At 51.5% G+C, this 24,355-nt stretch overlaps 1 protein-coding gene across 2 annotated transcripts; it reads right to left on the minus strand.

Annotated features, from left to right (window-relative positions):
* Positions 1 to 14,170: 14,170 nt before the first annotated feature.
* Positions 14,171 to 22,947, minus strand: LOC111158633 (Kruppel like factor 6). Of its 2 annotated transcripts, none has more exons than XM_022520797.1 (4): positions 22,639 to 22,947; positions 19,376 to 19,823; positions 17,674 to 17,797; positions 14,171 to 17,237 (listed from the first exon to the last, which is right to left on the minus strand). In XM_022520797.1, the coding sequence occupies exons 1-4, from the start codon at positions 22,738 to 22,740 to the stop codon at positions 17,186 to 17,188; spliced, it is 726 nt and encodes a 241-aa protein (XP_022376505.1). In that variant the 5' UTR covers positions 22,741 to 22,947; the 3' UTR covers positions 14,171 to 17,185. The 2 variants fall into 2 exon arrangements, with proteins under 2 accessions (XP_022376505.1, XP_022376504.1); XM_022520796.1 differs by having other exon boundaries at positions 19,250 to 19,823.
* Between the last annotated feature and the right edge of the window lie 1,408 nt (positions 22,948 to 24,355).

The raw sequence follows: 24,355 nt of genomic DNA on the forward strand, positions 1-24,355 counted from the left end.
CGTGATGTCAATACGGACCTGCCCGTGCTCCTCTGGTCCCACTGGCTTGTGCTGCTGAAGCCCCTGGCCGGTCCCCTGGGTGTGGTCACCTGAGACCAGGTGTCCCATCAGCACGGCCCCCGCTCTGCCCTTCCACTCCTGCTGGCAGCCGAGTGTCTCCTTGCAACTGGTCTCTTCAAGCTACCTCCCTCCAGCCGCGTGGACCCCCCGGCTGTTCCGGCTGAGCCGTTGCCTTTCGGGAAGGGGCAGTGAAGAAGCACGCCCCACAGCAAACCCATCGTAGCCACATGGTGCAGGGCCGCACCGCGGGACGGATGCTGTGTCCCGTGTGTTGAAGGGGATGGTCTTAGGAGTTGCAGACTGCCAGAGGGGATGAGGTCATGAGGATAGGGCCCCCGGGAGGGGCTAGCATCCTTCCGAAAGAGCCCCCAGGGAGCTCCTTTGCCCCTTCCCTGACGTGAGCGCATGGTGAACCGGGAAACGAGATCTCAGCAGACACTGGATCCGCAGGCGCCTTGGTCTGACTCCAGCCTCCAGAGCTGGGGCAGCAAATGCCTGTTGTTCATAAGCTCCCCCGTGTGCGGTGCCTGTTACCGCAGCCAGAATGGACGAGGAGGAAAGGCCGCGTGTGCTTTAAGGCAGTATCCATGCGATCTGACTTAAGGATGGCTTGAAATACTTGAGGGGTTTCAGCGGAGAGTGCTGGGTGTGCCGCGCCCCTTGATCTTGTCTGCCCTGCTCACAGATGATTAGATTTTGGAACGAGGGAGAAAACCTTAGTTATCACTGAAGCTTGTGGTGTATCACCACGAGCAGTAAAAGGCGATTTTGAGGAGCGTTATAGTGACTGTCCTGGCGGTACCCATTGCAGGGAACCTGCCCTGTCCTCGCCCTGTCCTTGCCTCGGCACCAGGACAGGCTTCCTGCAGCTGCCCATCCCTTAGAGCCCACGCTGTGTGGTTCGAACAGCAAACCATGCTTATCAGGGCCCCCATGACATATGTATGTTCTCTCCAGGAATATTCATTTATGAGAGATATGCAATTATTTCCAGATGAAAAGAGAGGCCACGATGCCCTGCCCAGGTCCCTGCTGCTCCCTCCCCACACAGCCAGCTTTGCAGCTCTGAAAATCACAGAAATGCACACTCCATCAAAAACATCAAGAATCCCTTGGAAGATGTGCTGTGAAGGGAAGAGAGGACAAGCCATGCACACCCGTTCTTCCTTCTGCCCGCTGGCCTGCGCCCCAACTCTCTCTGGGACTGACAAGCTGTGCGCATCGCATCCCGGCCCGCGCGAGGTGGAGAAGGTCTGAGGGTTGGGGTGCTGCGTAGTTCCCTGGGCACCGTGCCCTCCCCTCGCTCGTTTCCCAGGCGTCAGACCCAGGATGCATCTTGTAGCACTGAGATGGTTTGAAGATGCAAATCTCACGCAGAACACAGCTCCATGGATGGAAGCAGAACTCACATGTCATGCATGTTTCTCCTTGTCCTTCTGCAAAACAAGATAACTGAGACAATGAGTTACTCAAAAAAATAAAAGGTCGGCGGGTGCCTGGGTGTCACAGTCAGTTGTGTCCGACTCTTGCTCTCAGCTCAGGTCTGATCTCACGGTTCTGAGATCGAGCCCCGTGTCGGGCCCTGTGCTCAGCATGGGGTCTGCTGGAGATTGTCTCTCTCTCCTCCCTTTCCTTCTCCCCCTGCTCAGGCTCTCTCTCTCCCTAAAAATAAATAAATCTTTAAAAAATAAATAAATAAAAATAAAGAGAAGGGGACTTCTATTTCCTTTTTCAAACATGTTCTAGATAATTCTCAGAATGCCCGGAGTGATAACAGATGTCCTCTCACAGTTCTGACATGCGGAAGGCCAGGGGACCTGGTTAATCATGACAAGACCTGGAGGGAATGTGACCAGAACAGTCAGGGACGCCTCCAAGATTTCCATCCCTTCACCTTTGCCCTCAGATCCCTTTTCTTCCAAAACGGTTCATTTGGGGCTTAATGGAGGAATTTGAGCTGAATTAGTAGCATCGAGGAGAACACTGAAGGCTGGTGATGATTGGTCCCTACTTTTTCAAAGTGCCCCAAAACATGCCTATTTCTTTCTTTCTTTTTTGGTGCATGTTCAGGACTCGGGATCTATATGATGTTTACAGAGAAGCTAAATTTTTAATCTCTGAGTCAAGGGCTTTGGGTGATGTTCAAGTTCCCCCTGAATCTTCTGATTCTTACTCTGGTTCGAAACCGCAGCTCCCCGTGCAGTTGAAATGGCATTTTCCTCCGGTCTGTGACTTCTGTATTCAGCAGATATCAAGTTCTGGGCTACGTGCAAAGCTGCAGGAATGAGTGCAGGGCTCTTTCCACAGGGTGAACCACAGGAGGGCTCACCTCCACCTTCGGGGATGCTCCCCAGAAGGAACGGGGTCCTCCAACCCCAGGGCAGATGACGGCATAGCCTTGCTCCTCAGAAAGCCAGCACAGAGACGCGAGAAGCCGTTCTTAGCGGGGAGCTCGATACAGGAAATGAAAGAGGGAACCGATGGTTTCCACCAACTTAGAGCAGAACCGAAAGTCTGCAAATAAAAATTACGGACCCTTCATCGCAGCTCCCCTCCCCCTGCACAGGCTGTGTGAAAACACGCAATTCTGTAAGAGACTTGCCTATTTTTTTTTTTTTTGAGAGCTCTTGAGTCAGCTTGGTTTCTATCTCCTAATTTAGATTTGACTTGGAAAACAATAAAATAAAATAGTAAAAGGCCCTCATTTCCCTGCTCCATGCAAAGCACTAAGATGGTCTTGCTCCGCGAAGAAACCCTGCTCTGGGACTCTTGGCGGGACTCAGCCTGTGCCCAGCTGGACTTTCTTTCCTGGCACTTTTGGAAAAGCAGAGCTTCACCTCAAAACCTAGCCTTTGGTTTTATTTCTGGGCCAAACATGTGGGGCTTTCTAAAAAAGTGTACTGAGGTAAAGCCATCGTCAACCGTGGAAAAGAAGGTTAGGCAGAAAATAAGCTGTTATATTCCTTTAACATTAAAGACTCCGTGGGCCGCCGAAGAGATTGATTGCAAACCCGCGTCATCCATGCGAGGTCTCTACTCCAGCACCATGAGACCTTCCCTCCCTTCTGTTCGTTCTTCTGATTTGCCAGTTTCCCCAAGTTAGAAAACGGAAGGACATACACACAAACGACTTTTGCCTATCCTTGGCCGTCTAACTTTTGATCCATACCCGATCTATGAAGCGTTAGGTCAGATGTGCCCATTTTTCTGCACTTTGGGGAAAAAAGGGAACTGACCATGACTACCAGACTTCACACCTCACTTTAATGCTAATAATTAAGCTCAGATTCCTTACGAGTCACACTATGCTCCAGCATTCATTCTGGGGAAACATCTGGCCAGCCCCTGCCTGCAACCTGCATGTAACCTTCTCAGTGACCGGCTCCTTGGAGCTGACAGTTTGGTCAAATATGTTTGTGCATCTGTTTTTCGGTCCAGTAAGGACACGGCAAATAGATTTTGAATGCGGAGCAATCTGCAAACCCAGGTTTTTATGTTACGAGAGCACCATGGAGAAGATCACCATGTCGACATATTTTAATAAGCATTCATTCCATATGGGGTCTAAGAGAGCTTATGAAATACTCCTTCGATTGTGTTTGTCGATTTTATTCTTTTCATGGGAAGTACTTGAAGGCAAGTGCCCTAAGTGTCACTGAGGCCTTAGCAAAGGAGCGTATGTCTCAGTCAGATCGAAGGAAGTCTGAAAATTCTAAGTCACATCATAAACTGAAACCAAGGGGAAGAATAGTTTCTCTATTGGATTAACTGTGGGGATACAGTAATACCCGTGAATACGATATATGCTAACATAAAATTATGCCTAAAATAAGTATTCTAAGGATAAATTACTCTAGCCAGTAGTCATCAGTAAGTGAATATACCATCTTTGTCACTTCTTTCTTTCTTTTTTTTTTTTTTTTAAAGATTTTACTTATTGGGGTGCCTGGGTGGCTCAGTGGTTTAAGCCTCTGCCTTCGGCTCAGGTCATGATCTCAGGGTCCTGGGATTGAATCCCGCATTTGGCTCTCTGCTCAGCGGGGAGCCTGCTTCCTCCTCTCTCTCTGCCTGCCTCTCTGCCTACTTGTCATCTCTGTCTGTCAAATAAATAAATAAAATCTTAAAAAAAAAAAAGATTTTATTTATTTATTTGAGAGAAAGAGAGAGTGCAATTAAGGGGAGTGGTGGGGGGGAAGCAGACTTCCCACTGAGCAGGGAGCCCAATGTGGGGCTCCATCCCAGGACCCCGGGACCATGACCTGAGCTGAAGGCAGCTGCTTAACCGACTGAGCCACTCAGGCGCCCTTGTCGCTTCTGCACCTGTAAGTTGCCATCCCACACGATTCTAAAACCCTGTGTTAAACCTATGATCCCATGGTCCCTGAGTAACACTGTCCTAAACAGTCATCCCTTGACCATCCCTTTCTTTGCCCCTAGAAAATTCAAATCCTTACCTTTGAAAAGAGAGGGAATTTGTATTTGCCAAATGCCTATTTTATATCATCCCCATGAAGTTTTGCCAGGAAGATGTCCTTTTTTCACAGCTGTTTCTCCAAAGGCTCAGAGAGGTCAAATGACTTTCCCATAGTCACACAGCAGGGCAGGCAGGCAGGACTCTGAGCTGGGTCTCCAAAGCTATCTCATCCTATGACTCCACGCTGCCTCCCACGTGACAAGTCATGCCCCAACAATCCAGTTCTACAAGGGCACACCTCACATATCTTCAGGGAGTCTCCCCTGGGCCCTTCCTTCTTCTGTAAAGTTAAGGGTGTGGCTTCCCTGTGTGCACATGCTTAGGAGATAAAGTCCTGTAACATGTGTCAGGCTGCCGTCCAGGGCTCGACAGATTTTCCCAGAACAGTATGAATGGGCAAGGAAAGTACAGAGTCCTGCTGGACGGCTCCACCCCAGGGGCTCATGCTCTGAGTCACCGGCCGCGTGTGGGGTACAAGCCCAGGGCAACTGAGTCACTGCGGCCTTCCTCCACGGTCCTGCACAGAGAGGCGCTCCTTGGTGAAAAGCTGCTCCCGCGAGCCTCGTGAACACCCTGCTTTTTCTGGGTCCATCTTCTCATCCAGGCCCTGTACAGAGACTTGTCCTTAAGGGCACAAGACTTGTTGTGTCCCTCAGTTGCTGCCCTTGTAGGAATGGAATGGAGAGACTGGTGGTCGGAATGGGCCACAGAGCCAGGAGAGGACAGAGAAGGAGTGTCTAGAATGCGAAAGGGAAGTTTGCCAAGGTGACGAGCTTCCGTTCCTTACAGAGACAAGCACTGTTTGCGATCTGTGCCCACTAACAGTTATCCTCCATCAACTCCGTGGCTGCTGCTGCTGGGGGTGCGGTGGAGGGTGGGGAAGGATCGAGGCCGCCCTTCAGAGGCTGGCCGGCATCTCACGATCTCACGTGCTGTCCACCCTCAGACGGCGGTGAGCCTGCACCTTCGGGCCTGCGAGGCTGTGTGTAGACTCGGCGCTCTGGACCCCAGCTGCCCTGGTGGATGGCCTCACGGTCTCCTGACAATGCGTTATCTTAGGTGGCTTTTCCTCTGCCGGGAATATGGCCTCTTTGTAAGGAAAGAGCTCTCGGGTCATAAAAATCGTGAGTGACCACGAAGCACGGGGGAACAACGTGTTCTCACCGTGCGTGCCCATCGGCGGTCACCATGGCCGCTGCTCCCTGCATGGCCGCTGTTGTGTACCTGTTGTGGCCCCCTGCTGCAGTCCTCACCCCGGGCGCTCAGGGTGCGGGTCTCTTGCTGGAGCGAGGACGTCGCTGCACAGGCGCCGGTCAAGGCTCAGCCGCCTGCCGGACAGCAGCGCCCGCGTCGGTTTTGACCTACTCCATAGCACCGAATCTGAGTCCTCTGGACGCGCCCGGCAACTTCGAGAGGTTGTCTTTTCACTGCTGCTCCTGGTTTTCAAAGGAGAGGCTACACTCGTTATCTGAGCCCGAGGAAACTGATGCCCACCGCCCTCCGGGGTGCCAGGTCCAAGGGCCTCCTCCTCAGGACGTCGCGTGCAGTCTCAGCAACTGCCCCCCTCCCCCGGCCGCTCCAGCGTTCAGTCTAAAGCCAAGGGACGTAGAGAAGCAGCAGCAGCGTGGCCACTGGAGCACAGTCCTGCCCGCCGACCACGTTGGCCCAGGTGTGAGCCCTTCAGAGTGGCACACCTGTCTCCGGGATCTGGGGGACAGGTGTCTTCACCCCCAGAGAAGTGCCAAAGCCCCCCAGCCAGCAGTGGCTGCCGGCCAAGTGAGCACCAGGCCTTCGGGCTTGGGTGCATTTTATTTGCTCCTGACATCTCGTGAAAGGCTATTTCCCAGTGACCGATCCCCCAAATCGATGGAATAAAGAAGGGTCACCAGGGACGCCTGGGTGGCTCAGTGGGTTAAGCCTCTGCCTTCGGCTCAGGTCATGATCTTGGGGTCCTGGGATCGAGCCCCGCATCGGGCTCTCTGCTCAGTGGGGAGCCTGCTTCCTCCTCTCTCTCTGCCTGCCTCTGCCTATTGTGATCTCCATCTGTGCGATCAATAAATAAAATCTTAAAAAAAAAAAAAGGGTCATTGAAAGGAATCATGCCAAACAAGAGAAAGTTCTATACAAGGACTTGAAACAAAAACAAATGAGTCACCGGGAGAGAGGTGGCCCGGGGTTTGATCTCCTGCCACCTGCCGGCATCGGGGGCTGCGTGGGGCGTGGGCATGAGCCCAGTGTCTACCACAGGCAGCAGCACCCAAGGAAGGCAGACGCGGAGCTGAAGACCCTGCCCACAGGTATGACACGATCCAGGTAGGGACTTGAACTCCATGTTCTCTTCTCAGTCACTGGATCCTGGTGCCTAAACCTAGGCCAAGAAGGCATGCCCTCGGCCAGGTCCTGCTTGAACTGGGCATGTGAGAAGCAGGTCAGAAGCAATCATCTCGTGAGCCTGGGGGAAAAAGAGGGGCTCAGTGGTGGGATGGTGGAGAATCTGCCTCAAAAGCCTGGCAAAGAGGATGCGGGAAAAGGAGCTGCGCTCCTGAGAGGAGGTTTGTGGGGTCTGTAACCAGCCGCCTGGGAACACCCAGCTCATTCCACGGTTTAAAAGGCTTTGCGTTTAGTTTAGAAGTAATATGTCAAAACACTTCATTATTTAAATTTGAATGACAGACACAGAACATGCTCTAATAAAGTTTCATTTTTGTTTTCCCAGAGTAGCTCTAGTCCCAGGCATGGGGCTCTCACCGGAGCATTTGGTGCGTTTGTAGGAGGGTAAGTCCTTGGAGGTCATGCCAGGTGGGAAGAAGGGACCTGGGGTGGGTGACGCGCCCCGTGAATGCTGCATATTCAGAACTACGTCCGGCAGGTCTGGGTACCCCCCCATCATCTTCCTCTGACCTTCAGCTTCTCCAAGAGCCTCTGTATCGACGGCGACAGGGAGAAAGGGAAGAGTGAGCACACGCCGGGTGAGTGGCCTTCCTCAGACCCCTCTGGCCAAGAGGTTCAGCAGAGATGTCTCATATCCTGGATCAAGTGAGTAGCTGGGCTCTCTTTAGGACTGGGGTCTGATGCTGCTGGCACCAGGAGTGAAGCAGACATTTATTCCTTCATGCGTGGACCCAGCAGGTGCAGCACACCCACGCTGGGCACCCTCACTGCCCAAAGGGACTCCCGCTCTGGGGAGCGGGAGAGAAAGTGAAAAAACCCATAGAAGGGGCAGATGTTGGAAGTTCAGGAGAGCAGAGAGGACGCCCCAGGAGGCACTCAGAGCTGGACGTCCCAGGACGCTCTCATCCATTCCTGAAGCACCATCACACCTTGGGAGGGTGGGCAAGGCCTTCTGTTGGTACGATTCAACCACCTCCTGGCAGACATGAAAACAAATTCTACGTATATATTGTTCGGGTCCCTCCTCAGTATTCAGTGGTGGAAACTCCAACACTGGTCCAGAAAGAAGGGCAAGCACCTGCCAGTCATCCTTGGGGGCATGATTCCTGACAGCAGGGTCTGCTCTGCAGCCAGCGGGAATGGCCTGGGGGGACTTATTATGGGATCGCATCAACCGCGGGGCACTGGAGCAGGAGCCGTGGGCACACACAGGCATACACACGTCCATCATCACTGCCAAACTAGCAAATATTCACTGAGCACTGACTCGAGAGGCAGTCATGTGATTTGGGGGTGGGCGGGACACAGATACACCAGTGTGGCTTTGAAAGGCTTAACTCTCCGGCTGCATATTTCAAATGAAAACAAAAAGCATAGAGGTGCCTTGAACTGCGTATCAGATAAGGCAAATAAAAACAAGGCACAGAAACTCAGAGGAGACACCTGTGAACTGGCGTGGGCCCGGGAGCTGGTGGAAAGGGTCTGCTTCTACCCTAAACCTTAGAGAAAAGGGTCCAGACTCGGCTGTGTGCCTGTCTGTGGCCGCTGGGCATCCTCGTTGAGTGAATGAATGAAATACGGGCTTTGGCCTCAGGTCCTCCGTCCCTGGCTCACGTGGTCTTCAGCTACCATGGGTGGGTTGACGAGGTGAACGTGAGTCTGACCAGGAGCCCACACACACTTTGTGCGGGGGTACCTGTCGCTTCCGTGGAGTCTAATTCCTGACATTAATGAGAAAGCCACACAGAAGCGATCACAATGGCGGGACGGGACAGGTTGGCTAGCATTTCCCGCTCTGCTTCCCGCCAGCCGTGTGAGCTAACGGACCACGCCTCCGGTCCAGTCGGCAAGCTGAGGACGCCAGCCGCTGCCTGCTCGTTGCTGGTGGTTTGGCGTTTGAGGATCAAGGGTGAGCCACTGGCACATTCTTGCTGATCAGATTTGTTACCTGCCTCGAGCCCGCGGGAGGGCTCATTTGTCAAGGACAATGGCCAGTAACACTGACTTACAAACCGACAACAAAAGCAACACCAAAACGAAACAAAACACCCCCTCCCAAAACCTCTGCAAACATATGGTATTTAATTTTTGCTTAAAGTCATGGAGGCATGGGGAAAAGCAGGTGAAAATAATAAAAAAAAAACAAACAAGTAAACATCAGTGAACTAAAATAAAACAAGCAAGAAAACAAACCAACATGTGTATCTGAACATAAGCGTAGGAATTTTAATTGGGCAGAACATATACCGAATCAAAGTAGCTTCGAGCAAGAAGGCAGAGGCTTGGCGATGGTGAAGCTTTCTAGGCCAGAATCCTCCCCGTCAGAAGGAATGGATAACGTTAAATACCACAGTCACAAGAACCGGAGGACTTTGATGGGACACCCGTTTCATGGGAGCCTGAGCACAGCCCACCCCATTCAGAACAACTGGACCGACCGGTCCTGGATTTACAGCCGCGTGTGAAATCCACGGAAATACCCGGGACTTCTGTGTTCTCTGTCATTTGTCAAAAATGCTGTGAATTCAACTCACAGAACGTGTTGGTCAATGCCATTCTACCATTGGTCAGCATGTTCACGGCTTCTGACAGGAAAGTGTTTTACTCAAAGATTTGCAGAACTTCCTTCCTGTAAGGTTTCAGTGGCCTGGCAAGAATTGCAAGAGGAAGCTATGGTATTGATCACAAAAGCACCCCAGAAGCCTAAGGTTGTTCTTCATCTGATTTACAGGAAAACCTTGTGGAAAGCAAACCTGAGTGAAATTTGCCTAATGCAGAATTAAAAAAACAACAACAAAAAAACCCAAAAAACCTATTTTTAAATAAAACCTGTGGGGAAAGCAAGAGTTATTTTCCCAATTGAGAAATAAATATCCACCAGACAATGAGCATAACCACCGGCTGTTATTGTGTATGTCGGGTTCCAGACCCCGCGTCCTGTCCCCGCTGACTGGCCTGTTCTCTAGTCTTTCAACAATCCCAAAAGCATTTGCCTTATTCCCATTTTGGAGATGCGAAAAATAAAGTTTAAAGCGCTTAGGAAACCATCACACAGCCGAGAATTCATGAATCTTTTTGTGTGTAAGTTCTATGTGGGAAGGTCCGCCATGGATTCCCCAGAACATAAGAGGATAAGGGCCCGGTCTTGGCAAATCAAACCACTAGAATTCCCTTAAAAAAAAAAAAAAAAAAAAAAAAGAGAGAGAGAGAGAGAGAGAAAGGAAAGAGAAAAAAGAAACAGTAGTTCCTAGATTGGGTCACTGTTAAACGTTTCCAAGGGAAGTCACAGCTTGAAGAAAGGGCTCCGGGGTATTTGGACAACAGCTTTCCCACGTTCTGGTGTGGTTGTGAGCTCTCCAGGTGCCGCCCCCCACCCCCCAGTTGTCACTGAGTCCTTGAATCCTTAAAAGGCAACAGTCCTGGTTACCTGGCCCCGGAAGCTCAGTGGGTAGGTCGTGATTGATTCATGGTGAGCCAGAAGTTGCTGGCAGGTCTTCCTCTCTCAAGCCCCATAAACTTTTCTAGTCACCATGGGACCAGAACCTGTTCCCCTTGGCCCCCTCCTCCGGACATGCCTGAAGCGGAGCATGTTGTATCACAGCCTGGGGAAGCCCAAACACAGGGGGCCCGTGCCATGCGACTGTCCTCACGGCCTCAGTCAAGGTCCCTCACTGCTCTTGCTGCCTCCCGCCACCAACCCTGCTGGGCATGGACAGTGGGGAGGTGGGGGGTGTCGCTGATGCCATGTCAGAAATACTGGATTTCCGGTGGCCTGTCGCCCACTCATCCGCAGCCCCTGCTGCCTGTCTCCATCTTCGGACGCAGCACCACGCCAGACAGATCATGAAAACTCGATGGCCCTGGGTCCCTATTTCTAATCTGCAGGGAGCACCCACATTCTCTTTCATTGACTTTAACGAAATGACTCATCTATCTGCATTCTGCCTGCAGGCAATTTTACCATGAAGAGTTAACTTTTTACAGTGAAAATACAGGCACACATATGTCTCGTGAAGAGTCGGCTTGCTTCAGCTTTCGAGCCGTGAATAAGTGACCTGGTTTGGGGAGGATGGTAACTTGTACAGGGACGAGGGAAGAGCTTCTCTGAGGCCCGTCCCTGCGGGAAGAGAGGGCACTCGGCCCTCCACTGCTGCTGAGCCTGACCCGTGTCCTGAGCTGCGGGAGAGGAGCGGGGAATGCCCGCGATGCTGCCTCCACGGCGACCTCATTGAGAGAGCAGCACGGGCCATCGCCCATCTTGCACATCTGGAAGGAAGTCTTGCACAACCAGAGTGCAATGTGGCAACGTGAAACTGAAGAAATGGATGCAACAGAGCCATGCTCTGTGTCCGTGCCAAGCACCCCTAAACAACCCTAACCCTAACCCTAACCCGGGTCTGCAGGAAGCTCATCTGCGGCGTGCGTAAGAGTCCCCATCATCTAAGCAGCTCAACTACTTGAAAAGTTAATCATTGTTTATGGCAGCTTTGAATCGGGGGCTCTTAATTTAAGGAATAAGTTCCAGATCGTACCATAGCTTTGCCTTTTGGGGGGTGTGGCTTACGTAAAGGGAGGTCAAGGCCTAGCACCCCAAGTTTGGAGGAACTGTCGGGGACATTGGCCATGCTAGTGACATCGACTTTTATCGGAAATCCTGCGGGGACTGCTCAGCCCAGCATGGCTCCTACCAGGACATGCGGTACCCAGACTCTTCCTCCTCTTTGTCTCTCTTCACTCGCAGACGTTTAGAGAATTCTCATTAAAATCACTTAGAGCGAAACAGAGAGACCATGTTATAAAATAAACCTAGTTAAATACACTTTGTTGTATTGCCTCATTTGTGTGATGCATGGACTTAATTTTCCTCTTTGTGTCTTAACTATGTACATGAGGTGATGCTTGCCAATTAATGCAGGATGTCACATCCCCAATTGCTTTCTCTATCTTCTTAAACGTTAAAAATAAATACATGCCATCTGTCTCCTATCTTGAAAGCAATTCAAAATGGTTACTTTTGTTTGCTCGGGATTACAGCACAGTTTATAGCTTCAGTGCCTCTGAATTGTAGGCAAGTTCTGTCTCCATTTCATAAATGTAACTTCATTTTAAAGCGCATCCAATGAAATGAGCAGAAGGCTCTCATGAGAGTCTGCACAAGACAGAAAAGGGGTGGGTGGTGACGGATACCTTGCTCTTTGGCGTTTGAGAGAGCTGGACCAAATGCTTGGCCTGCTGTTTCCTGGATGAGCCATCTTAGGAAATGAATTGCGACTTCGTGAAGCCTCAGTATTCCCTAACTGTGAAATGGGGATAATGCCTACTGTGTGAAATACAGAGAGAGAGAGGCAGAGACAGAGAGAAAACACCCTGCCTACCCAACTCCTGGTTAAGGCACAAGAAACAGTAATCCTCTTCATCATCGCCCAAATTTGGGAGGGGGATAATTCAGTTTGAGAAGGAGGACTGTGGTGAAAAAAATAGCTCAGAGTAGCAGAAGGTTAAATCCTAAGAAAGGAACTACATAGGAAAGCTATGTTCTTTCTCCATAGCAATTAAAATATGAAGGTAAACAACTCAACTCCAATTGCCCCCACTGCCCCTCCGTGCCCAGGTCAGCTGGGATGTACAGAATATGACTGGTGTCCCGGGACAACCTGAGACACTCTGGATCTGCCACGGCTACAATGACGTTTTTTATTAAAAAAAAAAAAAAAAAAAGTATGCCATAAAGCAACAAACCTGAATAACAACTATAATTAAAGGGGCAAAGGGCAATTTGAGAACGTTCCACTTTCCATTCTAAGTCAGAGCAATTTTCCCAACAATACTTTCTACTGTAGCAAAAGAGAAGTTCTCTAGATCTGAGCCGAGCGTTCTGAAGATGGTGAACGTGTAATTTGAAATCCACCCTATACTCACAGACCACAGAATTGCAGTGCTGTATAAAATGCCAGACACATGTGACCCGGCCCAAAATATCTTAGCAATAAGAAAATTGAGGTCCAGTGAAACACAGCAAATTGTCCAGAAGCACCCAGCTCGTTCAAACGGGAACGTATCCCTTCTTCGAGCCAGGCTTCAAAAAATTCGTTAAACACACTGAAAATTTTTCGGCTTCTATAAATACCCTTGGTTTACAGCTGATTCCTTACGGCTCCTAGCAGCCTTATTTGAACATAACTGAGCTGTTGGGCATAGTCTTCGCATGACAAAGTGGTCAAGTCTTACTAGGAGCTGAGAATGTATTATCAAGCCTTTATTTAGCTGTACTGTCAAGGCGATCCAGCCATTAGTCATCCCGACATGTGCCTCGGAGCACCACACACCCATGGGTCCCGGCAGAAATTGCATCTGCTTCCTGCCGCCTCCCACACGGCAACTCTGCAAATCGCAGATATTTTTACGGCCGTGCTAGGAAGAAAATTACTTAACATTCCTAATCTGGGGAGGCATTTAAACTTCCCCTCCCTAATTATAAAATTAAAAGCCAACTCGTGTAAAGTCTGCACATGTAGCAAAAGGAAGACCCGCTAGGAGAGCAGGAGTGAGCGAGCGAGAACTGGGAACTTCCTGAAACGAACCAGGACCCGAGGAAGCTCGGACGTTCCAGTCGTCCCCACAGCCCCCCTCTTCTAGAAAGCACACTGATTTCACCCTGTCACTCCCGAGTCTTGAGATGATCTGGAAGCGGACTTGCAGGCGGACTAACTGGTACTCGTCATACAGCAAATCCGAGACCAAGATCTAAAGCTACTCACAAGACACACTTCTGAAAACCAAAAGCTATTATTGTATTTGCCAACAAACCCTACATTTAACACATCCTGTTGGCCCTTAAAATTATATATATATATATATATATATATATATATATATGTAAAATCATGTGGTGATCATGTAAACTATCTTCTCCTTTCTGCCGTATTTTGCTGGTCTGATCAGTAAATATATATTCATAAAGAAGAGTGGGTTGAAGCCAGGGCTGACTTTTGGACCTGCTGCGGGTCCTCGGTCATTTCTACCTTCCTGAGAGTAACATCAGGTTCCTCTTTCCACATTAGCTCCCAGCACGGGCTGTTGAAAAGTCAGGGTTTCGGGAAAGGCAGGCAAGCGGCTGTCAGAATTGCACAAGCGATGTTTCCCAAGGAGGAGCCAGGCTGATTAATAGAATAGGAATCTCTTTCGACAGCCCCCCCCACCGCCACTCGCCCCCACCACCCCGAAAAAGAACCACCGGACTCAAGATGCTGATAAGAATTCTTTTATGTTATTCCAATAAAAAATACATTCATACAGAAATATAACAATCTTGCAAAAAACAATTTCAAATAAAATCTTGTAAAACAAAATTTTACAAAAATCTTACAAAGATTCTTTAGCTAACAGGGTGCTTCAAAAAAAAAAAGAAATTTCACTAATAGAAATTTTTTTTTAACGTCAAGCAAAAAGTTTCTGCTTGATTGAGGCTCAGTTATCACCTGAACAGAATGTAATTCTTTATGTCCTTGCTTATTATGAAAATTACAGGCGTTGACACACACGGCCCCAGCCCCACAACTTCATGGTGTTTCGCAAGTGACACAAGCCAGTGCAAGTTGTTGTGGGTTTCGGTTTTGTTTTTTTTTCCTTTTTTGTCTTTTGTTTACCTTCTTGCTTAATGGAATTGTTATGGCTAAGTAACACAGCAGGGCCAAAAAAGGAGTTTCCCCAAACCCAGCAAACCAAGTGCCTGGATTTGGAGTTGCCAAAAGAAAAGTGCATTTTCCCCTCAGCAAAATGAAATGAGCTCTTCAGGTAAGTGTATCCATCAGGCCAGATGAAAAAAAAAAAACCAGTTATGTGAGCTTTCCTCATTGCTCATTTCCAGGAAGATCAAACAAAATACCAGCCCAGCCAGACTCATATGTGTATATATATATATATATATACATATATATAAAGAAAAGATCCACACCCACAAGCCAGCAGCTGGATGCCCTAGCAGCTGTCCATGCTGTGGTACGCCAATTCGGGGAAATTACTCGTTGGAAAAACTGGAAGAATCTATGTGCTGGAAAAAATAGCTTCATCTGCATAAAAAGTATTCTAAAAAAGACTCCCTGTGATTCCCTTCCTCTTAGGGTAGATGTTCTAATAAGGCTGAAATTCAAAATCAAACCCTTAGTGTGTCTGAGACCAATTAGTGGGCTAGGATTCCCTCCGTGCCACTTTCGAATGGCCGAAGGTCCCTTATTCTGGACCTTTCAATAACGATGAGCAAAGTCAGCAGTCTGAAATAGATTGGATGCCAAGGATCTGTAGCAAATCATTAAATTACAGATAAAGCCTTTATAAAAGTTATGGTTTTTACTTTTACCTCCTTTATGGCCATTCTGAAATATTTCTTCACAGGCTGTGGAATTTTCTATCTAAACATTCTCATTTCTCCTTAAAAAAATATTTATATATTATCTATATATATGTATATATATACACACACACACACATACACACACTATACACACAAATATACATACACAAGAATTCCGCCCACTTTTTTAAAAAAAGTAATATACTTTCTGTATTACCGACAGATAGCTAGATAGATATGTGGAGCTTGTGCCTTTTAAGCAAATACGTTAACATTGTTTCTTTATACTTCTGTATCTTTAATATGTGTGAAAATGTTACATATTCAATACAGCCGGTGTGTGATCTATACAATTGTTGTGCAAAGTCTACATGAAAGTCTCATGGTGGCAGAAATGGTCCAATTTCCCAATTATCATGTGTTTTCCACTTTAACACTGAAGTCAAGTTGTCTAAAATATCGAGTAAATACTGACTTGTTTGGGGAGTTTCATCTCTCTGTTTATCTTTGTGAAGGAGGACTTTAAAGAGATTTTTGTTTCTGTATTATATATTGATACAGTACAATGCCAGGTGAGAAAAGAGCCTTAATAAAGCATGCATCACCCAAACCCCTGTATGAGACCCCATGGAAGGGGCCACTTGCATAAGGCACCATTATTAAGATCTACAGTGCATTAACAGCTAGAAAACCAGAAATTAGTCCTCAAGGCATAAATAAGAGAAACTTAGCTGCATGAGAAAACAGTTTCTAAGCTTTAGTGGTTTTATCCACCCAACGGAGAAAAATTTTAGGTTCTTAGTCTAATGCAACATTAGACTAGCAATTCCCAGCCCTAGCATTCTTGATACCCAACATATGCCCAATGTCTTCAAAGGGCATCAGGAAATTCTCCAAAAAGGTACTTCAAATTCAGAATCATTTAAAAAATAACCCTATGCTGCACAACGCCTTTCTGAAAGGGGAGTGTTGTGAAATTGCTGGGGTAGGGGGAGGTGGGGGAAGAGTTGTGTATCTATCGCCAGGCCCAGATGGCCAGGGATCACTGAATTCGACCAATCCTATCTTAGCTGCTCAGTAACTAGAACCGACATTGTAGTCCTGATTTAAGAATGGAAAGCAGATAGTTCCCCAGACCATGCATTACTTTTTGTCTTATAAGGAAAAGTTATCAATGTGTTATATTCGTAAATACACAGCTTATACGACGGGTAACAAATGAGCTCTGTTGTAGCAAGTAAACAAGCTACTTGACACATTGCACTTTTTTTTTTTCGTAGCTGCACCAGACACGGAAAGTTCTCTCACACGGGGAAGGGGCTTCCCTCCCCACACCCATCCGCCACACCGGGGGTCTTAACCACCCACGCCCACCCTCCATGTTTTCCCTTCTTCTTCTTCTTTTTTTTTTTTTTTTTTAACATCTTTTTCTTTTTTCCCCCCTAAGGCGCAGATCCCCACCCCCCAGGAAATGATCGGTGGTCATCTCATCTCGTGGGATGCTCCTCGCACACAGTACACTCAAACTCCGCGCTCACTGCCTCTTGCGGTCACCGCAAGGGAAAAAGACTCTTGCCCCCATCACACAGTCAGTAACGAACAGACCCTCCGCAGACAGTCAACCCAACCAGTAACATTCTCAGTGCACATGCTCACGGCAAAGGCTTAGGGACCACTCGGAAGACAGGTACCCGTGGCGAGTCCAGGGCCACCCAAACACCACACACCGCGGGTGCTCCGCCGCTTCTGACATGACGTTTCCGCCCTCGAAAGACCTTCCAAGTCGAGGTCCTGGAGGCAACTGGGTGGGGTGCAAAATGGCATGCTTTGGCTGGAACGCGCACCCTCCTTCCACGGCTGTCTCTCAGCCTGGAAGCCTTTTAGCCCGCAGGATTCGCCGCTCTGCTCCCTCACAGGTGCCTCTTCATGTGCAGGGCCAGGTGGTCAGACCTGGAGAAACACCTGCGGAGCAATCGGCCCCCGACAAGTTAGGTCCCCGCCTGGAGGAGCTTACAGCCCTCCCAGCCCAGCCCCCCTCCGAAGAAGCAGGGAGTCCACGGAGTCACGGCCATTCCCACTCGTGCTGCCGGGAGGAAAGTCCAGTGCAGGGGCGTGCAGAGGAGGGGCTCCGATCCAGCCTCTGGGGGATCTCACCTGACCTCATTACTCAACCATCCAGGCTGCAGGGCTGAAGGCCAACCTCCAGAAAGTATGAATGAAATCACCCTATGCTCATGCACCCAGAACCTGGCTCTTCCTAATTTGGACAAGTGGCAGATTACAGACTCTCTGAGAAGGTCCCAGGCGGGAGCGCGGGACAGGGAAGCGCCCGCCGTCTTTGCAGCAGCCTGTCCCTCCCCGGAGAGGCCATCCTCAGTCCCTAGCTTTGTGCACGTACCTGTCACAGTGAGAACATTTAAAAGGCTTGGCACCGGTGTGCTTTCTGAAGTGTCTGGTTAACTCATCGCTTCTTGCAAAACGCCACTCACAGCCTTCCCATGAGCATCTGTAAGGCTTCTCTCCTGGGAAGAGAGCACACGACAGGCACACCGTGATTTCACTGAACGGGAGGAGGTGTGCGGCGACAGAACACATAGAAGCAGCTGGACAAAAGTTAACTCATTTGCCAGTTCGGGGGCCCACCTTGGTTAGGGCTCGAGGGGACATGGCGGGCGGCGGGGGGGGGGGCTCCTGATCCAGCAGCCCTGAGCCTCCAAGAGCTGCGGACGGACCCCAGCCGGGCAGGGCCCATGTGACTGTCCTCAGCATTACCGTGTAAGAATGACAAATACTCAGACGGGCGAAATACTTCTGAGGTGACGTGTCAGCCCACTGGACCCACAGCCCTGGCGGGGGCAGGGTTTTATTGCTCTCTCCATGGAAACGGTTTCTCTCAAGCACTTATTTTGTTCCTTACTCACTTCCCTGTGGAATGAGGCTTTGTACTTTCCTCCGGGAAACGACATTTCTCTAAAACTGAGGTCATGAGTTTCTGGGAAACCCCATCCTGGGGCCTTCAAAGCACTTTCTAAATGACAATCGAGCGACCAAATCGACCTCTTCCATCAGGCAGACGATAAATACGAATTCACTAGAAGTGCTGCCTGAGGAAATTCAACATGTTGCCCCAGCCAGTGTCCGAGTGGGCCTGCGGGACAGACTGGGGTGGCGGGGGGAGGAGGGGGACTGGGTCCTGACCCTGGCTCTGCAGAGGACACCGACTTGAGGTCTGAGGTCCTCTCTCATCACTGTCCCGGGGCAGGTCATTGCTGACGTGACTCCACGTGCAAGATCACATCCCTCCCGGCTCGGGAATGTGTGTGACCCTTCCCCCAGCCACCCCAGACCCTCCCAGGAATTTCATCTGAGGGAGGTTCAACTGAGTTGTGGGCTTTCACTACAAAGCTGTTTTGTTTTGTTTTAAAACTGGTAGCAGAAAACAAAGGCCACGTGATGCACAGAGGACATCCGAGCGAGCACCCAGAGATCGGTACTGCTTCCCGCCGAGCGCATGGCTCAGGCTCCCACCTCCCGCCCCCCCTACCCCCCACCCCCCCCCCCCCCCCCGCCAGGACACCCGCATGTTCCACAGCCCCCAGCCAGCCCTTCCCCCCACCCTCGAGGTTCATTTCAGAAAATCGGAGGTAACTCCGTATGACAGGATGCCCGGAGCGGGCACACAGGCCCCCCCGATCACCAGGAAGGTGGGAGTGAATGAGGGATGGGGTGTAGGGGGAGAACGGGATTTACCTCATGTGGTTAATCTGAAAGTCTCGCCCTTGCATCGGGCACACACGTCCAGTCCTTGAGCTCCTACTCTGTCCTCCCCAGAGACCCAACTCTTTTGGGGAAGCATGAGGTGAGGATGTGTCTGCTCTGCCAGCCTCCTGCGGAGCCCCGGCCCCCTCCCAGGGCTGGTGCACTTCAGTGGCGCCCACCAGTGGCCCACCTCCCGCGTCGCAGGAGGGACTGACCTGTGTGAGTGCGCTGATGTGCTTTCAAGTGGGAGCTTTTGGTGTAAACTTTCCTGCAGCCGTTAAAGTGGCAGCGGTGCACCCGCCTCCGGCCATCCGGGGAGGCGTCCCCGCTGCCCTTGTCACCCGGCTTTCCCGCAGTCCCACTGCGCAGCTTCCCAGGGGGGTGTAGCTCGCCCGGAACGCAGCCCCACAGGTGAGAAGGCTCCCTGCTCAGTTCTGGAGAAGACGGGGGCGTGGAGGTGACGGAGTTGCTCAGGGTGCCCGAGTTGACTAAGACGTCGCCGATGGGGTCAGAGGTAAACTTAGTGGTGGGAGAAAGTTCCTCGGAGCTGTCCGAGGACTCGCTGCTGACGTCGGAGTTCAGGCTGTTGGTCTCCAGGTTGTAAGCAAAGCCGGGGCTGTTCAGAGCATCCTCGGGGGGACTGGAGGAAAGCTTCAGGTCCGGGTCCTCCTTCTTCTCCCGAGCCAGGATGATTTTGGTCCACAGATCTTCCTGGCTGTCGAACTTGATTTCGGAGGCTGACACGTAGCAGGGTTCGCTCTGGAGGTAACGTTCCAGCTCCAGGCAGGTCTGTGTGAGAGGAACCACAAGAAGACACGTGATCGTGATGACGACTAACAGTGGAACTGAAAGCACGTTTCCAAAAAACATGCAGGAGTCAAGGGCAAACAGAACGTGGCCGTGGTGCTGTAAGAATCGCGTCTCTAGGAGAGCGAGAGGAAAGCTGTTTCTAGGAATGGACATATGCAATCAGGAGAAGGACCAGACGTGGACACCTCTCCAGGCCTTTCCAGGTTGGACCAGTGGCCACGAGGACTGAGGGTCACTAGGCCACCTTTGTCACAGTTACCAGTGTTGACGTGACTACAGAGTTTCTGTAAACCACACAAAGAAAACCAGCCTCAGGCACATGCCCCCCCAACAGGTTTAACCAGATCATCTGACAGTCTCGAGAACCATGTGCTTTAAGGAATGCTCGGGCGGCCCTCCTTTCTCACGCACAACACAGAAAGGCCGCACTGCACGCAAGGCAATGTGTTCTGACATTGCGTGTGTCTTTCTTTAGAGACACAGCTGAGAGAACAGGGCCACACTCTGCGAGCGGACGCAGCTAGCTGAGGGTCCGCATTCGGGGACATCAATGGAGCTGCGGAGAAACCACCCCGTTTCCTGTACAGCCCCGACCTACGAGGCTTTCAAAGAATGCCATTCGCGAGTGCTGCGGGGCCGAGCTCGCACACAACTTTAATGACTTCCACGGTGGTCAGAGAAAAACAGGAGCCGCAACAATAATTCCAGAATGGCCGTCTGCTATCGAGAACCATGCAGGAGGGGAAATTCCTCCCCAGCCCTGCTGGGAGTCCCACAATGGACCAGAACTTTATCTACTGGCCAAGAGTACAACTGTATGAGTCATCACTCTGTTTCTTTCACGCAATGCCAAAGGAGACTTCCTTTTGAAATTCTGACCAGCGGCCAAAAAAGGACCCGGTTCAAGTATACATGCAGTGTGTCACGGACAGTGCCCCTCCCCAGCCCCACAACCAACCTTTCAAGAAGCTACAACTGCCGACAGACCAGCATCCCCTCTCCCCACCATCTCAAACTTTCTAGCCACTGGAAAAGAAAAACGGTAGGAAACATTTTAGGATTAAATTATATCTGCCCTTATCTTTACTAGGATCAGCTGCCTGTCTGTCCATATAAGCTGTCCATACACACGTGACTCTACAGACTTAAATTTCTACGGCAAACTCCGCTCTGTTTAGCAGATCATTTTCAGGACTAGCGAAGCCTACCCAAAGGGCTCATGCTTGCTTGCTTACTTAGCAAATGCTCCTGCTACAATACAGCACACACCCTTCCCCCTCCCCACAGACTCGTCACAGAGCTAGCATGAGCAAGCAAAGGGGAAAAAAACAATGATTGTTTTCTCTTTACCCCTAAAATTAGACGTCTGAGTTACAGTGCATACGACAGGGTTCTGAGAAACAGTATCTGGAGGAGAGACGGCAAGGTATTTTATTGACTTGCCGAAGAGAAAGGAAAGCACATTACTGAGATCTTGTTAAACTTTAATAATCTGGCTAATTTAAAATCTCCATTATGCTGATAAGCACTGGGGACCAAATCGCAGCTCTCTGAGAGTTGAAACGCCTCTGAAGGCCACCAGGAGCTCAGCCTGGCTTGGGGCCCAAATCCCAAATGCCCGAAGGAAACTACTTAGATCAATTTCAATCACGTCCTAGGGAGCAGCTTCTTTAGGAGGAAAAGGGGGGAGGGGAGAGGAAGGCAGGATAGGGCTGGGAACAATTAAGCAGGCATGTGAAGGTTGCAACACTTTGCACTTCAACCCTTTTAAAAGCTTTCTAGGCTTTGAAACGCACAGAATATATTTGATCTGCTAACTCACTTTGTGACAAAAAGCAAACAAACAGCCTAGCAGGGCAGAGAGACAGCCCCATCCCTCCTCCGATCTTTTTAAAGACAATGGGACAAGTGTCAGAATGTCTCTCCCTTCAGGCAATCCTAAGGAACTGGGCGAGTGGGGGGTTAACTTTCTTAAATGTCCAATGTCAAAAATTCCAGCTCTACTAAAAAAATGCCGGAAACGGAGACTCTTCTTAAACTCAGACTTGAAGCAATTTGGACGGGCTCATTGTCATATGACTGATAAGTCACTGGTTGTGCAAACATTGTTGGCTTTTTTTTTTTTTTTCTGGTCGACAAAAGAAGCAGGTGAGAAAAACAAGGCAGATCGAAACAAATCTTAAGGATCCCCAAGAGGAAAAAGAAACTGGAAGTGACCTAGTAGAGAAAAAAGGAGGTTTCACTGGTGACATTTTTAATAATAATAATAATAATAATAATAAAACAAAAACCAAACAACAACAAAAAAACAACTCTATGTGCAAACACCAAAAAAGCAAAAACAAAAACAAATTCCCCATTAAAAACAAAAAAAAATCCTTGGCCTTGCAGGCAAGTTCCTATGACAAGATCCAGCTGTGGGGTCTGGAGCTCGTACAAGGCACCAAACTTCTGCCAAGGGCTCGGGCCGGGATCAGGCCGCGGAGCTGGGGCTGCCCGCGGAAGGAGGCCGCCCAGACGCCCCGGGAGCCGGCGGCAGCTCCGGGGAGCCCGAGCGCCGCCGGCCGCGCCGCTGTGACAACGGCACCGCCCGCCGTCGGAGGCCCCGGGAAAGCGGCTTCCGCACGCGGGCGGCACCAGCGCGTCTGAGGCTGATCGTGGCAGTTTCTGGAAAAGGCACCCGAGCCACTAAAAAGAAGAAGGAGCAGACGCGCCCGCGGCAGCCCGCACCGGGGCCGGGCGCGCGGGCAGCCTCCGCGGCGCAGGGCTCGGGGCGCGCCGGCCGCCCGTTTACCTGTTGCCAGTACTCCTCCAGGGACGGCAGCGCCGAGAAGTAGCCGGTCTCGTGCACGATCTGCAGCTCCTGGAAGATGCTGCACATGGGGAGCACGTCCATGTCGCGCGGGAAAGGCGGTCGCGGCTGCGCTGGGAACCGGGAGCCGCGCGGTCTGCAGTCGGGAGCGCCGCGGCCGAGCCTGCAGCGCCGGGCGAAGTTTCATGCAAACTCAGTGCACGGCAATTAGGCGCCGCGGGTTCGGATCCCGCCGGAGCCCAGAGACGCGCTCGCGAGCCCACACAATATTTGCAAACACCGGACTGACTGCAAACGTAACCCCTGCAAAACTTCCCTATTCAAAGCTCCGCTGCCAGCCTCCCCCTCCTCCCCGCCTGGCTCCCCCCACTCCCTCCCCCCCACGTGACTCGTCCGCGCCCGCCCCGCGCACCGCCCAATCACGCTGCGCCCGGCCCGGGGGCTGCGCGCCGGTGATGTCAGCTCCGGCCAATGGCAGGCGGTGACTCACAGCGGCCCCGCCTGGCGTGACCGAGCCTCTCCATCACGGCCCTCGCCATTGGCTCAATTCGAACTTCAGGCGGCTCTGATTGGAAGGCGTCCTCGCAGGCTATTTTTAGCAGGGTATATAAGGCGCGGGCCGCCTAGCGCCGGAGGAGTCGGCGCTGGGAGGTGCAGGCCGAGCGGCTCAGTGAGCCTGCGGCCGGCGGAGGGACCCGCTGCTCCCGTCCGCGGTCCGCGTCCCATCCCCCGGTCCCCGTGCCCCGTTCCCCAGCTCGGGAGCCGGCCCGGTCGCCCCGGCCCAGCGCTCGGACCGGCAGTCGCGTCCGCGTCCCCCTCCCCGCGGTTCTCGTCACTCAGCCCCCGTCCCCGTCCCGAGTCCGGACGTTCGTTCTCGTCCCGTCTCCCGGGCCGGTCCCGTGCCCCCGGCAGAGCGGCTCAGTGCGCCCCGACTGCGGCCGCGCCGAAGGGAGCCCGCGGGCCCCCGAGTCCCTGTCCCCCTCTGTCGGGGCCGCGCCGCTCCCCTCCTCCCTCTGCTCTGCCCCTTCCGACCCTTCCCCCAGCCTCTGGGCGCCCGGCGCCCCTGGCCTGCTCTGTTCCCCTCCGGTCGCCTCCACCTCTGACCCTGCTGTCCCCCGCCAGTCCTCCGCGCCCCACGCTCTTCTGTCCCCCACCCCGTCTCCCCTCCATGCTGCTCAGCCCCTGTCCATCCTCTGCCCCCATCCTCTTCTGTCCCCTCCATCTTCCTCTGTCCCCCAGCCCCTCTGCTCCCTTCATCCGTCCTGCCCCTTCTGTCCCTCCCCCGAACTCCGGAGCCGCCCTCCCCCTCTGTGCCCGTGTCCCCCCTTTGTCACCCTCCACCCCTCTCCATTCTCCTCTGTCCCCCTGACCCCCCACCCCCCAGAGCTCAGGCCCGCACTGCTGGTGACCGCTGGAGTGGGGGGACAGAGCCATGTGTCGCAGGCACCTGACCCGCTGGGCGTGACCCGAGTCTCCCCTTCCCACTCCCCCGTGCACCTCCCAAACCGCCTCAACTGCAGAAAAAGGGTCCAAAAGGCCTGGACGAGGGATGTTGGATCCGATGGCTTTTGAGCGAGGTCCTTTAGGTTAAAGTGTAGGTTTTACACTCTGGTTCTGAGAGAGAATTTCGACCTTTAAAGGAGAGATGCCTGGGGCACCTGGGTGGCTCAGTCGGTGACGGTGACGCGAGGCCTTTGGT

The sequence above is a fragment of the Enhydra lutris genome, unplaced genomic scaffold, assembly GCF_002288905.1.
Source record: "Enhydra lutris kenyoni isolate GAN:26980312 unplaced genomic scaffold, ASM228890v2 scaffoldscaffold61, whole genome shotgun sequence".
Taxonomy (NCBI): domain Eukaryota; kingdom Metazoa; phylum Chordata; class Mammalia; order Carnivora; family Mustelidae; genus Enhydra; species Enhydra lutris.

Coding starts and splice junctions, on each gene's coding strand:
- LOC111158633 (XM_022520796.1), bottom strand. CDS start 22,740: ATGGACGTGCTCCCCATGTGCAGCATCTTCCAGGAGCTGCAGATCGTG. Junction 17,798..19,249: donor ACATCAGCGCACTCACACAG/GTCAGTCCCTCC, acceptor CTCTCTTCCCAG/GAGAGAAGCCTTACAGATGC. Junction 17,238..17,673: donor AAATGTTCTCACTGTGACAG/GTACGTGCACAA, acceptor ATTGCTCCGCAG/GTGTTTCTCCAGGTCTGACC.